Here is a 16,560-nt window from a genome sequence, read left to right on the forward strand (position 1 = left end):
CAGCTTTATGATGTTTCTACATATATATTTATTTATATATATAACTCTACGTATATATATATATATATATATATATATATATATATATATATATATACATATACATATGTCTTCATTAGTGTCTATATATAAAATACAATATATCATATTGTATTGTAAGTGATTTATTTTTATTATAAAAAAATATTATAATTGAAATACATTTTTACATTTTCTAGAGTACTAGTAAGATAGTATCATATAAATAATATATGTAATATATATTTAGTATGTGTGTGTGTGTGTGTGTGTGTGTGTGTGTGTGTATGTGTGTGTGTGTGTATGTATGTATGTATGTATGTATGCATATATATATATATATATATATATATATATATATATATATATATATTAGAATTGAAAATTATTTCAGTAAGTAAACACACACACACACACACACACACAAACACAAACTTTAAATATATATTACATATATTATTTATATGATACTATCTTCCTAGTACACAATGGCGTGAGGATGAGGTGACAGACGGTAAAAATGATGTTCTTCTCACCGTCATCTATCAGCTCCAGGACACTGTCATCTTCTCCTCTGCTGTCGCTCACTACGGCCCTGTACACACCCAACTCTTTCCTCGTCACCTGAGCCATTATGACAAATAACACGGGTCAGTCTTATTCCAGGCTCAATTACGCACTAATAGCCCTTTAATCGGCAAGTGCCAGGAAGATTGGTGGAAGGAGTTCTCCTCTATCAGGCAATTAGACGCAGAGTTAAAGGAATGTTCCGGGTTCAGTACAGGTTAAGATTTATTGACACAATTTGTGGCAGAACATTGATTACCACAGAAAATTATTTCAACTTTTTATTTATTTATTATTTGTGTAATAGCCATAGCAGCTCCATGAAGTTTTCAGTAAAAATCTGTTTATTTTGCAGCTGTAATTCTAAGTCATCCGTATAATTATAGTGATTTTCTGACATTATGCCACAAACTCTGTTGAACTTGTACTGAACCCTTAAAGGCAGGTTTTTTCTAAAAAACTTTTCCCCAAATTTGTTTAAACTGTCTTTATATACCAATACATAATTAAAATGTAAGTACTCTGAAAAAGAGAGTATAAAAATCGAGTGTCTCTAGTCCTCTCAGGGCTGCAATAAACACAGCTACTCATTCACTCCCACCTCCTCCCTTCTGGGCAGCTTCCAAAGCCACGCCCCCAAAACACATGAACGCGCGATGCCGACCGCTCAGCTGGAGGACGCGTTTACCAGCGCCGAGCGGAGAGGAGCGCAGTGCATGTAGTGACATCATGTCAGAATCACATGTAATAAAATACCTAACTTTATCATTATGACCCTTGAGGTCCCTCAGTTGTCGCCACCGCTGGAAAGCCACGCCGATATTGACTCTCGTCTGACTTCTTGCTTTATCCAAAGACTTTTTGGTCATAGCCTTTTCGAATACTGTCTTCCTTTTTTTGCCTTGTTTGCCTTCGCTGACTGTATATGCAGGTACTGGGAATTTTGACTGCTCTTTCTCTGCCATAATTGTGATTCTTCCTAGCTTCCGTGCCTCTTCCCCTCCTCGAGTCAAACGGGTGTGCGCATGTGGGCGGCTCCTGTAGCGGCAGGGGTGGTAGCCATGGTAGCGAGGGAGAGTGACAGTTGCCCAGCCAATCATTTTCGTTCTGAATGGAAATAAGTAGCTGTGTTTATTGCAGCCCTGAGAGGACTAGAGACACTCGATTTTTATACTCTCCTTTTCAGAGTACTTACATTTTAATTATATATTGGTATATAAAGACAGTTTAAACAAATTTGGGAAAAAGTTTTTTTAGAAAAAACCTGCCTACCCTGCCTTTAAAGTCCCCCTGTAGTCAATAACTTCATCCCTTAAAACTCATTTAATCATCAAAATGACATATTGAAATGTTTTTTTTCCTTGAAAAGATTCTTCATGCCTTAAAATAGCTTAAATGTAACTCGACACCCTTGCCTCATTTAGTATACGCGGTTCTATGAACATGCAAATGAGCCCCGCCTCCACTCACTCACAGCATCTCAGAGATCCACTATTTGACGATCACACTTTGATCTGATTGGTTACAAGGTAGTTTGTGACGTCAGCGATTTCAAAGCGTGTTTTTGAGACTGTCTTTGGTTCACTGCAGTTTTAAGGAGAAAATACTCAGCAATGGTGTCGACTTATGAATTTAACCATGATTTGTCTTAAAGCATATTAAAAACACCACATTAAAAGCTTGATTTTCAGCACAGGGAGTGGAGGGTGAATGTGATGGTACCTGCGGGACAGTGAAGGTGCCGACACCCGAGGGCTCGTACACGGCCTGAGAAAGCTCCACTCCATCCTTGAACCACTTCAGACGCGTGTCTTTGTTCACGTTAGTGACCTGCAGCCGAACACAGACACAAGGGGTTGGCGTGTGGTTTAAATGGCGATGTATTGTCATCATTAGTGAATAAATATCATTACCTTGCACTTTATAATCATTTCACAATCAGAGGTTACTGTCCATGACAAAAACTCCTCGAAATGGGGACCTTGGAAAACAAAACAGAGAGAAACATTTGATTGGCATAGTAAAAAAAAATGTATACTACGCTACATGGTAACACACAACAAGTTTCCATTAGTTAACATGAACTAACAATGAAAAATACTTCTAAAGCATGTAATAACCTTGATTTATGTTAACTAACATTTACTAAGACATTTTTAACAGTTTTATCTGTTAACATTAGTTAATGCACTGTGAACTTACATGATCAAACAATGAACATTTTACTAACAAACTAACTTACTTTAACCCTTATGTGCTGTTGGGGATGTTTTCATCCACTACGGGGTATTTTTGAGTCTTAATTTGGCCATAACTTTCTCTGTGTTTCAGCAAATGGAATGATTTTTGGTGACAAATCTTATTTTGACACATATTTTGGGAAAACTTTCAAAAACTCAACAGTACACTGTGGGCAAATTCACTACCCTTTCGTTATGTTCGTGGCTGAAAACAGCCACTACTTTGAACTGCTGTAAAAATGTATCAGATAAATTTTTTTTCAATTTTTTTTGCATAAATCTATTAATCAACCTCAGTCCTGCTCAAAACTACTAAATGTTTTTAAAAAAATCAGGATTTTAACTCTTTAATTGCCAAATTCGTAAATGATGTCACTGATTTGGGGGGAAAAAACACACAAAATGACTGATTTTCAATATAAAATGTGATTGTGGACTGGATCTTTTTTTTACCTTTTATCACAGTCTTGGACATGTCAAAGATTAGAAACAACATTGGTTTTGATGCATTGTTAGTTTTTGTGCAGCATCAGATTTGAACTTTTTCTCCCTCATTTACTGTTCGTGGCTGTTTTTGCCCCATTGACTTCCATTATAACCACATTTTTTGATTGCAAAGCCATGACACCATGTAATCATGCATTTTTGATTGTTGGTGGTTTTCCCTGTTGGGAAGAGGTAAAATTAGTAATTTTTACTGTTGATAACCAGATGGCACCATTAACCCTTTAGATAGGCCTGTGCAAAAAAAAAGCTTAGTCTCTGGCTTTTACATGGAGTTATATGGAGTTTATATGGAGTATACTAGCATAATAAAGTGTGTGTGTGTGTGTGTGTGTGTGTGTGTGTGTGTGTGTGTGTGTGTGAACTCACCTTGATGTGTCTGAGAAAATCAAAATATGCACCTCAGCTCTCAGAACTACATGGAGTAAACAAAAACAAAGTAAGTGTATTTATGCATCTGCTGCCACCACAGACTCAGGAGAGTCAGATCCTCATCGGCACCCTCATCATCCTCTCTAGCTTCCACTGAAGGCGAGGAGGATTCGGAGGATCCTGGATCTGGGTGGATTGGGAGAAACGGCGAAGTGTGGTTTTCCACCAACGTGGAGACAACTCCCTTTCTTCAGCCTGCCAGAGGCGTGACTCCAGGGCCGACGCGCTATGCCATCACAAGGCATAGTCATACATGTTTGTATGACTGTACAAACATGTATGTGTTGACGCAAGTCATGCTGACAATGAGGTCAATCATCTCCTCCGTAAAAAACAGATTGAACACGGAATCCATGTTCTGGACCCTTGCGAAGGCATAGCGCGTCGGCCCTGGAGTCACGCCTCTGGCAGGCTGAAGAAAGGGAGTTGTCTCCGCGTTGGTGGAAAACCACACTTCGCCGTTTCTCCCAATCCACCCAGATCCAGGATCCTCCGAATCCTCCTAGCCTTCAGTGGAAGCTAGAGAGGATGATGAGGGTGCCACATCCAAATCAGGATCTGACTCTCCTAAGTCTGTGGTGTCAGAGGGAGAAGACGATACATCCTGTAGCTCGCTGGAGGGGGCAGGTTGCATAATCATCTCTAAAACTTCACTACAAGTCAAGCCCTTTCTCATGTTGCTTGCTGCTCTTCTCACCATCAAATGACCAGCAGGCTTGCATGCAAGTGTTTAAATCCACTTGCTTTGTTTTAGTTTAGTCTGCATTTCTCACCATCAAAAGGCAGCAGATGCATAAATACACTTACTTTGTTTTTGTTTACTCCATGTAGTTCTGAGAGCTGAGGTGCATATTTTGATTTTCTCACACACACACACACACACACACACACACACACACACACACACACACACACACACACACACACACACACACACACGCACGCACGCACGCACACACACGCACACGCACACGCACACGCACACTTTATTATGCTATTATACTCCATATAAACTCCATATAACTCCATGTAAAACAATGCATCAAAACCAATGTTGTTTCTAATCTTTGACATGTCCAAGACTGTGATAAAAGGTTAAAAAAAATCCAGTCCACAATCACATTTTATATTGAAAATCAGTCATTTTGTGTGTTTTTTTTCCAAAATCAGTGACATCATTTACGAATTTGGCAATTAAAGAGTTAAAATCCTGATTTTTTTTTTAAACATTTAGTAGTTTTGAGCAGGACTGAGGTTGATTAATAGATTTATGCAAAAAAAATTTGAAAAAAATATTTATCTGATACATTTTTACAGCAGTTCAAAGTAGTGGCTGTTTTCAGCCACGAACATAACGAAAGGGTAGTGAATTTGAACAATGCACAAGGGTTAATAAATGCTTAAAAATATTGCTTATTGTTATTTTACGTTAGCTAATGCATTAACAAATGAGACCTTGCTGTAAAGTGTTAACCATAAATGATTTTAACTTCAATTCTGATGTCCACATTATACATGTTCAATGTAGATTAAATTGTAAAAGTCAGCCATTTGTTACTGTATAGTGCTTTAGCTCTTCATCCGTTGCACGAGAGCTTCTCGTATTGTCTTTGTTCATACATTTGTGTATATCATGTGACATGGTTTCTCTGTGCATCTGTTATTGGTCTCTAGATCGGTTTTGTCGAACTCACCCGACTTTCTCTTCCAGTTTCGTCTGTTGGCCTCAGATTTGGCCAGTGTGTCCTGAAACTCTGACAAACAAACAATAAAACAGAAGAATTAATGTTAAATCTGGAGAAATATTCATTATGACCTTCGGCCTGTCGCCAGATAGATCAGAAAAAAATGTACTCTGAATTTGAGTTTTGTTGCATCAACTGAAAAATGACAATGAACTTCATTAAAAAAAAGAAATGTACCTTTCTTAAAAGTAAAATTCTGAAAAATACCTGGTTTGGTCATGATATCTACTTTCAGTTCATGGTATAACATTTTATCACAAAAGCTTTCAAAAAAACTTGGTTATTCTCAATTGTGGAATGTACAAAATTACAAATTGTAAAAAAAATTTAGGAAAAAGTGCAAACTAGATCTTGATTGATGATGCTTTTTATACATTTATAATAAAGGGAAATCTGTGTGGTGGAAAAGCCCCAAATAAATACATTCTGGCCATTTTTAATGCTTAAAACTGTAAAAAAGTGGAAGTGTAAAAAAACAAAGTTTTAAAACATTTATATTTTAACCAAATGCTGTTCTTTTGAACTTTCTATTCATTAAAGAATTCTGAAAAAACTGTATCACGGTTTCCACAAAAATATGTATCAGCACAACTGTTTTCAACATTGGGAATAATAATAAATTTTTCTTGAGCAGCAAATCATCATAGAATGATTTCTGAAGGATCATGTGACACTGAAGACTGGAGTAATGATGCTGAAAATTCAGCTTTGCATAATATGTTACAATATGAAACAGTTATTTTGAAATCTAATATTTCACAGTATTACTCTTAACTGTATTTTTGATCAAATAAATGCAGTTTTGGTGAGCAGAAGAGACTCTAAACTTTTGAAAATAAAAGTGTATATAAAATGAATATATAAATATACATAGGCTAATATTCAAACTTTTCAAAAATACAGTAAAAACAGTAATACTGTGAAATATTACTACAATTGAAAATAACTTTTTTCTATGTGAATATATTTTAAAATGTAATTTATTCCTGTGATCAAAGAGGAATTTTCAGCATCATTACTCCAGTCTTCAGTGTCACATGATCCTTCAGAAATCATTCTAATATGATGATTTTATTATCAGTGTTGAAAACATTCGTGCTGCTTCATATTTCTGGGGATTTAAAAAAAATTCCACTGCTTTATAATTGTTTAATCAAATAGCTTTTCCCCTGCGGAACGTGTAGCTTAATGTTATAAAGTAACATTGCAAACATAAGCCGCGTTTCCACCGCAGGAACTTTCCCCAGGAACTAGGAACTTTGGGCTGGTACTCGATGTGTTTACACCGCAGGAACCAGGGTCTAAATGAAGTTCCGGGTAAATATTTCCCCCTCCGATAGTCCCTGCTCACGAGGTAGTACTTTTTCAAAGTTCAGGAACTTTCAGGGGTGGGACTTGTGCGCTGCACAAGCTGATTGGTTGTGTTCACGCCGCATTTTGGTTGGATGACTCCACGCAGCATTTTCTTTATTTTTAACCTCCCTTTTAAAAAGTGGCTTCATGCAGTAAAGTTGTCTGTCTGCAAATATGGAATTTAATAAAAAAAACTGGGGGACTGGCGACGAGTTTCAGGCTTTATTATTTGGGTATTTGTGGAAGAGGAAACTTTCTGCGCGTTCGTCACAGCCATCTCACGGCCAATGTCCGCAATAGCTGATAACATACAATTTTATATCTAACGTTAGCATTACGAGCTCTGAACACGCTTTATCAGTGCTCGTCTCTTTTCTGCCACAGCTTTTAATATTAAGTCATTAGCCTATGTTTACACATTGTCATCTATTGCAAGGCAAACCATGTTACAAATTTACTATAACAGGATTGAAATAGCGCATTGAGGTTGGTAACAAACAACTATTTACAAGACTGTCACTATTTATGATTGATAGACGGGGTTCAGGCTTTTTTTAAGAGTATTTGCGCAAAAGGAAATTTTTGCGCGTTCGTCCCAGTCATCTCACAACATACCTTGTCTAATTTATACGCACACGAGCTTTCTGAACACGCTTTAGTATCAGTGCTCGTCTATTTTGTTATGTTAATTAGCCTACCTCGTTAGTAAACCAATAACTGCAGCACAGTTTGAATCTCCTCCATACTTATAAATGTGGCGCTCAAAACTGATTACTGTCCTGGGAGGAGCAGTTGCGCGCAGTTTACCTTCCCGGTACTTTAGACCGCGGTGTAAACGCAGAAAGCAACCGGTCTGGGGCAAAAAAGGTTCCTGGGAAAAAAGTTCCTGGGACAAATTGTTCCGGGTAATTTCGGTGGAAAAGCGGCTATACTCTTATCCACTAACACCAGTGTGAACTGGTTTTTGGCCCGTCCGTCTTTGAGCTGCGCGGTGTACGAGCCCTCGTCTTCTTTTGAGATTTGATCAAACAGGATCTCCAGCAGACCTTGTGCCTTGTCAAAGTTAATCTTACGGGCCTGCAGGACACACACACACACACACATAATGTCATTAAAAATGACATGCAGAAGACTGTTAAGGTCCAGATCTAGTGAGCCTGTAGCAGTTACTGGTGTGCTGGAGATTTCGGTGTCGTTGAGGATGAGCCGAAGCACCGCGGCACTGCTGAGACCTTCTGTCCGGAGCCACAGACGGACTCTTCCCTGCTCCGACACGTCCACCTGCCAGCCTTCAGACCTCAGAGAGATCACTGACAGAGGAAGAACACATTGCTTTATATGCATACACAGATTTAAAAACAAGAGTTCACGCAAAAATGAGCACTCTGTCTTTTGTTCGTTCATCCACAATTTCACACAAAGCCATCACACCCATTCACTTTTAATATGGAAAGATCTCTAAACACTATACACTATAGATCTTTCTGAAGCATTGTGAGTCTTCCTACACTCTCAAACTAAGCCCTTGTTTGCAGTATTAAGATGCGTTTTGGTCGATCGGATCACAAGTAGATGGAGACACATTCCCCCCGTTTACACCCGGTGTTTTAATCCGTCTCTTTTGTCCACTTTAACCACTTCTGTCCTGATTTCTTCGAGGGGAGGGTCTATGAGCGGGTAAATGTATGGGATTTTTTTAGATCTTTCGATCTAATGGACAAAATAAGCTTGCGCAATTTACATACGAACACAAGCTGAGACGGCGAAAAACACCTGTTTACACCTGTATTTCACATCGTCCAAAATGATCCAATCGACCAAAATGCATCTTAATACCAGGTGTAAACAGGGCCTATATGTTTATATATATATATATATGACACGTTTTAAAGTGTAAGTGTGTATATATATATATATATATATGGGTCATTGACGAATAAGGTTTTTAAAAGTGTAAAAAAATAGAATGGAGATATAACTATATTTGAAACCATTTTTTAGTTTACCTAGGTGTTAACAATAAGATTGTGTGGTTTGTACAATCAATTAACACTGTTTTTTGTCATTTTTTACAAGATGGAAAAAATTTGTCACCAAAAAAGTCATTCGGTTTAACCACTGATTTGAAAGTTAAAAACTGATTTGACATTGATGTTGAGATAGTATATAGTGTGTACCACAGAAGAAATATTAAATAAAATTATCACTGATCTCATAAATGTAATCATTTATTGGACTACTCTAAACACTCACACATATTCAAGTAAAACATTGCACAGGGAAATGTAAAAAAAGGAGCCTTATCTGCTTTATATTTGTATTATTGTAGTTCCTTTAGTTATTAAAAACAATATTATTCCATTTAAATATTTACTATATCGGTTTTACCGAATGACCTTTTGACACTTCAAAATCTTTAAAATACCTTTCTATGTAGTAAAATATCATTAAAACCTTTTGGATTCAGTAAAAGAGATCAAGTTGTACTACCTTACATACTTTGGATGTTATATATTTGTTTTTTTATTATTATTAAGGCCTTTGGACAAAAAAATGACCCGTCACGTCATTGACCCATATATATATATATATACACACAGTATAATAAAAATGTCTATATAAGTAATCATTACGATCACAACTTGTAATAACTGCATATGGACATTACTTGGACACAGTCACCTCTGATAACAAATGACTCTGTAAAGCTGCTTTGAAACACTATGTATTGTGAAAAGCGCTTTACAAATAAATGTCAATTGAATTGAATTGAATAAATCATCATATCAGAATGATTTCTGAAGGATCATGTGACACTGAAGACTGGAGTAATGATGCTGAAAATTCAGCTTTGATCACAGGAATACATTACACTTTAAAACGTATCACAACAGAAAAGAGTTCTTTTAAATTGTAATAATATTTGACAATTTTACGGTATCTTTGATCAAATAGACGAAGCCTTGATGAGCAGAAGAGACTTCGTCCAAAACATTAAAACATCTTGCACACCCTAAACTCTGAACGCTAGTGTTTACTGTTTAGATGCTCTGAAGATTTCCACAGTTTCTGAAGTGTTTGATTCACTTACACGGGTTTCTGACATGCCAGCTGAGTTCTGTCAGGCGCTCCAGATCTGAGAGAGAAAACGCCACAATTGCAAAGTCAAATTCAATCACACCATCAAGACAAAGATACCGGATGCTGTCAGAATGATCAGACATCTTTGCAAATGAGATTTCAAGTTTAAAGATTATGTTTGTCATGCATTTGATATCTAACACAAACAGTGTTAAAATGCACAGATCTTGTACAACATGGTTTAGGGCAAAGGGGCTCGACAAAACATTAATCACCGGCCGAATGATGATAAAATACCGGGGTCACACTAAGAAAAGACGAGTTATGCATCAAGTTTTCATGCTGAACAGATGCACAAGGTCTTATGCCACCGTGTTCAGGTAATGAATTATGCCGGGATAGAAATGAATATCTACCCTGGGCAGTGAAGGTGAAGCTCGAGGAGACCTCAGGGTTTCTGCTCAGCTCCACTGTGTAAAGGCCCAAATCCTGCTCTGAGGCGTCCGTGAAGGTAAGAACAGACCTGGAGACATACATGACCGACATCTGAATCAGGTTTATGGACTATTTAAAGGTACAGTTTACCAAATCATCACCATCATTTACCCAAACCCAAAACTGTATGAATTTATTTCTTCTGTGACAGAAGATTGGAAGTAATCATCATATGGCTTAAGAAGACTGGGAATATTCAGCACAACTACCTTTATGGGACTTTTTATAAAATGTTTGGGTCCACATCTACTTTCATTATATGGTAAAGAATGACCAGGATGTTCTTTTAAAGATTCAGATTTTCTTTTCCTCAGAAGAAAGAAACTCTCACGAGGTTGAGTAAATGTCGACAATTCTTATTTTTTGAGTGACAATTCCATTAAGAATGTTTAAGGTGTATTACACACACGCACGCACACATGCACACACACACACACACACACACACACACACTGAGACACACACACACACACACACACACACACACACACATATTCTTGTACATCTATCTTTATGAGGACATTCATTGACACAATGACAATGCAATCTCTAGCCGCTTACCCTAACCTTACCCATCACAACTAAGTGCCTAACCCGACCCCTGACCCCAAACCGGCCCTTAACCTCATTATAACCTTATCCCTAAAACCAAGACCCTCAAACAGGCCTTTAAAGGCTCTCAGAAAGTGAGGACCGGCCAAAATGTCCTCACTTTACTCTCTTTGTCCTCACTCCAATGGTCTAAAACTCAAACTTGTCCTCACAAAGATAGTTGTACAAGCACACACACACACACACACACACACACACACACACACACACACACACACGCGCACGCACACACTCACGCACTCACACTCTTCCAGTCTCTTATGCTCACAAAGGCTGCATTTATTTGATAAAAATACAGTAAAAACAGTAATATTGTGATTTATATATATATATATAAATAAAACAACATATATGAAGATAATTAATATACATGTTACATATCTTAATATTTGCTGTTTTATATTTATACTAAGTTAATAGTTTAATATTGTAGCATCAGTTTTTGATTAATTCAGTGCAATGCTTCATGGGATGAGTATCATTTGCTCATAAAATAATTAAAATTAGGTTTTTTTGTGTGTTTAATCATAGTTTATATATATGTTGGTTGGTTTGATTCACAGGTTAGAACTCTTAATTGACAAACTGTTGAAACTGCCTATGGCAAAAATAAATGAGAAACAAACTTCCAGAGCCAAAGCTACTGAAAAAAGCGTCACTGTTGTGCTCATATTATGACATATTGGCATATAAGACCTGTTGTTTTTGTTCTCCAAGCGAGCTCGTCCGGCATCAATAGCTTTTCCGTAGTTCTTATTCCACTTAAAGACGTCTCCATCAGCCACATCAGCAGCTTCAAAGCTCAGGAAGATGAAGCCGTCATTATCAACTCCCACCTCAATCTCTTTGGTTCCTGGTGGCAAACGTGGGATAGAGTTAAATGCAACTCAGTGTGAAATGAGAATGAACTCATCATGCAGATTTCCAGGGATCTGACCTGCTTTAGTCTGTGCTTTGACTGGCTCAGACGGCACAGAAGACATGCCGACTCCAGCGTCATTCACAGCAGACACACGGAGACGGTACATCTGACCTGCTTTCAGACCTGAAACCTGATCAACAAACCATCCGAAAACAGGTCACTCCTCTTTCAAAGCTTTCTGGGACTAGATTCTGAATTGCATTGGTGAATTTTAAGATTTTGGGCTATTTTGCTTCCATAACATGCTTTCTTTCAGACTAGTGGAAAGAAAACATCTAAAATACACTTTAAAGTGTTTATTGCATTTTATCTATTTGCATCTGTAGAGTTAAGTTATAATACAAATCTTTAAAGGCATTGAGTTTGTCAGAAATCTCCACTTGAGCAGCTTTACACACAACAAACGTTACTGTTTTATTCCTATTTATATTCTGAAGGGTTTTACAGAAGGATTTCTTCATATATCAATGATTTATATATTATTTTATTACTAAAAATATGGTGAATTTATTATTTATTTTTCTGGCTGTTGACAGTATTTTATGATTTATGGAGTGATAAACACAGATATCCAACAATACAGGGTTATTATCATTAATTAAAACTAAAACTATGGAACACATTTCTGTTAATTGAAATAAAGCTGCAAATAAAATAAAATATAAATATTAGTTACAAGAATTTAACCACATGAAAATGAGAAATGTTGCTTTGGCAATAAGATGAAATAAGTTTAAGTTGAAGCACTACAAATATTTTAAAAAATAGTAAAATAAACCTAATTAGCAATATTTTTTACAAAAAGTAATAAAATTACAAAAAGACATAAAATGATTAAAAATTAAACCAAAATTTCCATAAAAAAAAAAACGAATCAAAATAAAACTATGACAAATTTTTATTAACACTGATCCAAAATCCCCTCTGTAAAAACCTTTAATATCTTTAAACATAACAATTTCAGAAAACTTGTAATAAAAACAATTGTTTTAATGATTAAATGTAAGGAGTGATATCTATAATTATTATTTGTTTGTTTTCACCCTATTCACCTGTAGGGTCTTGCCTTAAGTTGTTATTCCTGATGCACAAATGTAATTTGAATATGAAATTAAGAATTAGATTTAGCAATTCAGTTCAAATTCTTAAATTTGGAATATTACCCAAACCTTGACAAAGTACTGCAAAAAGAGAAACTAAACAGACCTTTAAGTGAGTTTCTGTCACCGCCTCGCTTGCCACAGGGGTCCAATCCTCAGACTCCGCCCCCTCACTGATGTCCACTATATACCCACTGATCTCTGATTGGCCCTTGTACAGAGGCTCCGCCCACAGCAGCACCAGAGAGTTGCACCTCACTTCTCGAAATTCCAGATCATATGGACAACCTGCGAGAAATTAAAGAAAAACATCAAGTTTTCCATCATGACTCTGTCCATTCGCAACTCATTTTAATTGTGTTCAGGAAACCTGTTTGAAAACTGAAGAAATTACACACTTCTAGATTCCATGCATTCATTTCTCTTATATTCACTCCACTTTATATGAGCTGTGTTTATCCTCTTGAACATATTAGACACAATAAAACAAAAGAAATAAATCATCTAGCTCACAACATGCCAAGGCATACAACTGATAAACAAAAGGAAAAATGCAGTGTGCCGTCTCCACTCTTTCTTGTAAAATGAATGTGCTGTAAGTGAAATAACCCTCAAAAATGGCAAACAAGTGAACCAGTACAATGGAAGAAAAACTACTTTTATAGATTGTTGAATTCTGGATCACTGTGCCAGAGAGATGCACTCTAGAGAAACACACTATAAAAATGAAATCATTATGAAATATAAAGACCTGAAACACAGAGATTTATAATAAGCCATGTGCCAGATGTGATTTAGTTCAGAGAAGCTTCTAAAACAAGATTGAAACTCAAATCACATTTACTGTTTCTTATGATTAAAAAGTGTAACAAATAAATTGTGCAATAAATAAATAAAAACTTAGTATGCAATAAATATAAATGTGAAATAAATGTAAATTGGTAATAAAACCTTATTCCTTGCAAGAACTGCACAGTTTACGTTGATGAAATTAGAAACGTTTCCAAAATATCCAACCATTCTTTCTTCATCAAAATTGCAACAGTCTTTAAAGTGCCCCATTATGCTTTTTCAGATATTGCCTTTCATGCAGTGTGTAATAAAGCTGTTTGTGAATGTAAAAAACAATGTTTTAAAGATCACATGCATGACAAATAAAGTTATTGACTCCTAAAAGAAAGAATCGATTCTGAACTGCATAAACGAGTTGTCAATAATTCCAGTCTCTTTTCCTGTTACATACTATGAAACAATGTAACTAATTTGCATAATGCCAGCCTGTGCTCTTCATTGGCTGCCCGTGAACGAGGTCTACTTTGCCCCGCCCACAAACACTGTAGTTGTTGCTGAGACTGGAAGAGTTTGGTTCGTGTTTTGGACATGTCGAGAAGATGCTGTTTTCAGTGCTGTGAATCCACTTTGCTGCACTTCAAAAAGATTAGGACTCACACTGGAATTGATATGGAAAACAATTATGCCTTTGTTACTATATGTATCACTGTGTATCAAGTGCTGAGAAAGATCCGGAGCTGAAATTCAGATTTAAGTGGTCGACCAATCAGAGCAGACTGGGCCGTCCGACCAATCACAGCAGAGCATCTCAGGAAAGGAGGGGTTTAGAGAGACTGAATCTTCAAATGAACTTTTTTTCAGACTCTCTGAGAAATAAGGTGATGTGAAATGTATATTATGAGAAAATTAAAGTGTTTTTTGACCTTGGATGCTTGTAAACCTATTGTTGGAGACTCTAAAACAAAATTAGGAACCTTTATGGACACTTATGAAAAGCATGAAACCAGAGAGCAAATAACAGACATGAGAAACAGATCGACAGGAGAGTAACACAATTATAGATCAACTAAAGTATTACATAAAACAGAGTGAAACATATAAATATGGAAGACAACAAGGACAGTGCAAAAATGTGTAATACCATCTGCTTACTTGTGCATAATAGCATTAATACCAAGAGTAAGATATATTTTGTTCACAAAAGATTAGTCAGGATTGGAAATTCGGAAACCACTAGAACTGTTAATGGCATCCGTATATGAATGAAAAAAAGAAAAAAAAAACTTATATAATTCCCATTCGTAACTGTGCATGATCTTACCAGCCTCAGGCATTGTCCAGCGCTCACACAGAAACAGTTCGCTGGGTTCAGAAGGGTCGCCCAGGCCAATGATGTTGGCCGCGAAGGCACGAAACTGGTAAAAATTCCCTTCCTCAAGGCCTGTCACCTAAAAACAAAACAGACAAATAATAGAAAAAATGGATGTCGCAGAAAGAACCCTAAAAGAGAAACCTAAAATAGAAGAGAAAACAATCCCAAAGCACAAACAAAAAAAATCAAAAACATCTGAGAGGACGACACTTTTATTGGTAGCTGAAAGCATCTTTAAAATCTTTGCATCTTTGTACTAAATCATGCTAACAATGTGTTAAAACATGCTAGCAGACTCAGCATAACAATTATATTATATAATTCATGCTACAATGTGCTAAAACATGCTAGCAGCATGCTAAATAATGTCAGCAACATGCTAAGTCATGCAGGCAATGTGCTAAAACAAGTTAGCAACATGGTAAATCATGTTATCAATGTGTTATCAACATGTTACAACATACTACTAACAGAATGTTACATCATGTTAACAACATGCTAATTTATATTATCAATGTGTTCAACAGTATCAACATGCTCACTCATGCTATAGCAATGTGTTTAAACACTCTAAAACAAATAATGCTAGCAACATATGCTAGTTCATGTTAGGAGTGTTAAAACATTCAAGCAACATGCTAAATCATGCTAGTAACGTGTTAAAACAGGCTAAGAGAATGGTACAACATATTAACAACATGCTAATTCATACGGTGTTCAAAATGTTAAATCATTCTATGAACTTGCTAAAGCATGCTAAAAATACTAGCAAAATGTTAAAACATGCCAGCAAAATGTTAAAACATGCTAGAAACATGTTAGCAATTGGTAAGACATGCTAGTAACATGCTAATTCATGCTAGCAACATGCTAATTAATGCTAGTAATGTACTAACAAAATGCTAAATGAAGTTAAGATTTTCAACAAAATTTCAGACAAGGCTTTGTCAAGCCAACATAAAAGTTTGTCCCAACAAACTTTACTTTCTAGCGTTGATTAATATATTTTATTCGTTTTTATTTTTACATTTTCAGGTTTTCATAATTTATATGAATTTCATATGAAAACGTGAAAATTTTCATAATTAAAACAAAAATTTTAGCTAAAGTTTTAGTAATTTTATTGTATTTTTGTCATTTTTATTAGTTAAAAAAATTGTTTCATGAATTATAAAATTGAGGAATGCAATGGCATCTTTGCAACTAGCTGAAAAAAAAAAGTAATTTATGAAATATTTTATTTTTATATTATTTCAGGTAATAAAAATGTTTCTTTATGGCTTTACTTTTACTTTCAGTTAACAATAACACGCCTGCCCAGAAAAGC

General features: G+C 36.0%; 1 protein-coding gene across 1 annotated transcript in view; it reads right to left on the reverse strand.

The window, feature by feature from the left end:
- Positions 1–16,560, reverse strand: part of myom3 (myomesin 3) — a 65,767-nt gene that overhangs the window by 4,664 nt on the left and 44,543 nt on the right. The window contains exons 19-30 of the mRNA XM_084385664.1: positions 15,183–15,309; positions 13,176–13,357; positions 11,985–12,099; positions 11,744–11,900; positions 10,357–10,463; positions 9,951–9,995; positions 8,030–8,169; positions 7,792–7,936; positions 5,456–5,515; positions 2,499–2,566; positions 2,308–2,415; positions 555–642 (exon numbers count right to left, since the gene is read on the reverse strand). Of these exons, the coding sequence (XP_084241790.1) occupies positions 555–642; positions 2,308–2,415; positions 2,499–2,566; positions 5,456–5,515; positions 7,792–7,936; positions 8,030–8,169; positions 9,951–9,995; positions 10,357–10,463; positions 11,744–11,900; positions 11,985–12,099; positions 13,176–13,357; positions 15,183–15,309 (1,342 nt within the window). The remainder of the gene's footprint in view (positions 1–554; positions 643–2,307; positions 2,416–2,498; positions 2,567–5,455; positions 5,516–7,791; positions 7,937–8,029; positions 8,170–9,950; positions 9,996–10,356; positions 10,464–11,743; positions 11,901–11,984; positions 12,100–13,175; positions 13,358–15,182; positions 15,310–16,560) is intronic.

The sequence above is a fragment of the Rutilus rutilus genome, assembly GCF_951802725.1.
Source record: "Rutilus rutilus genome assembly, chromosome: 17".
Classification (NCBI taxonomy): Eukaryota; Metazoa; Chordata; class Actinopteri; order Cypriniformes; family Leuciscidae; genus Rutilus; species Rutilus rutilus.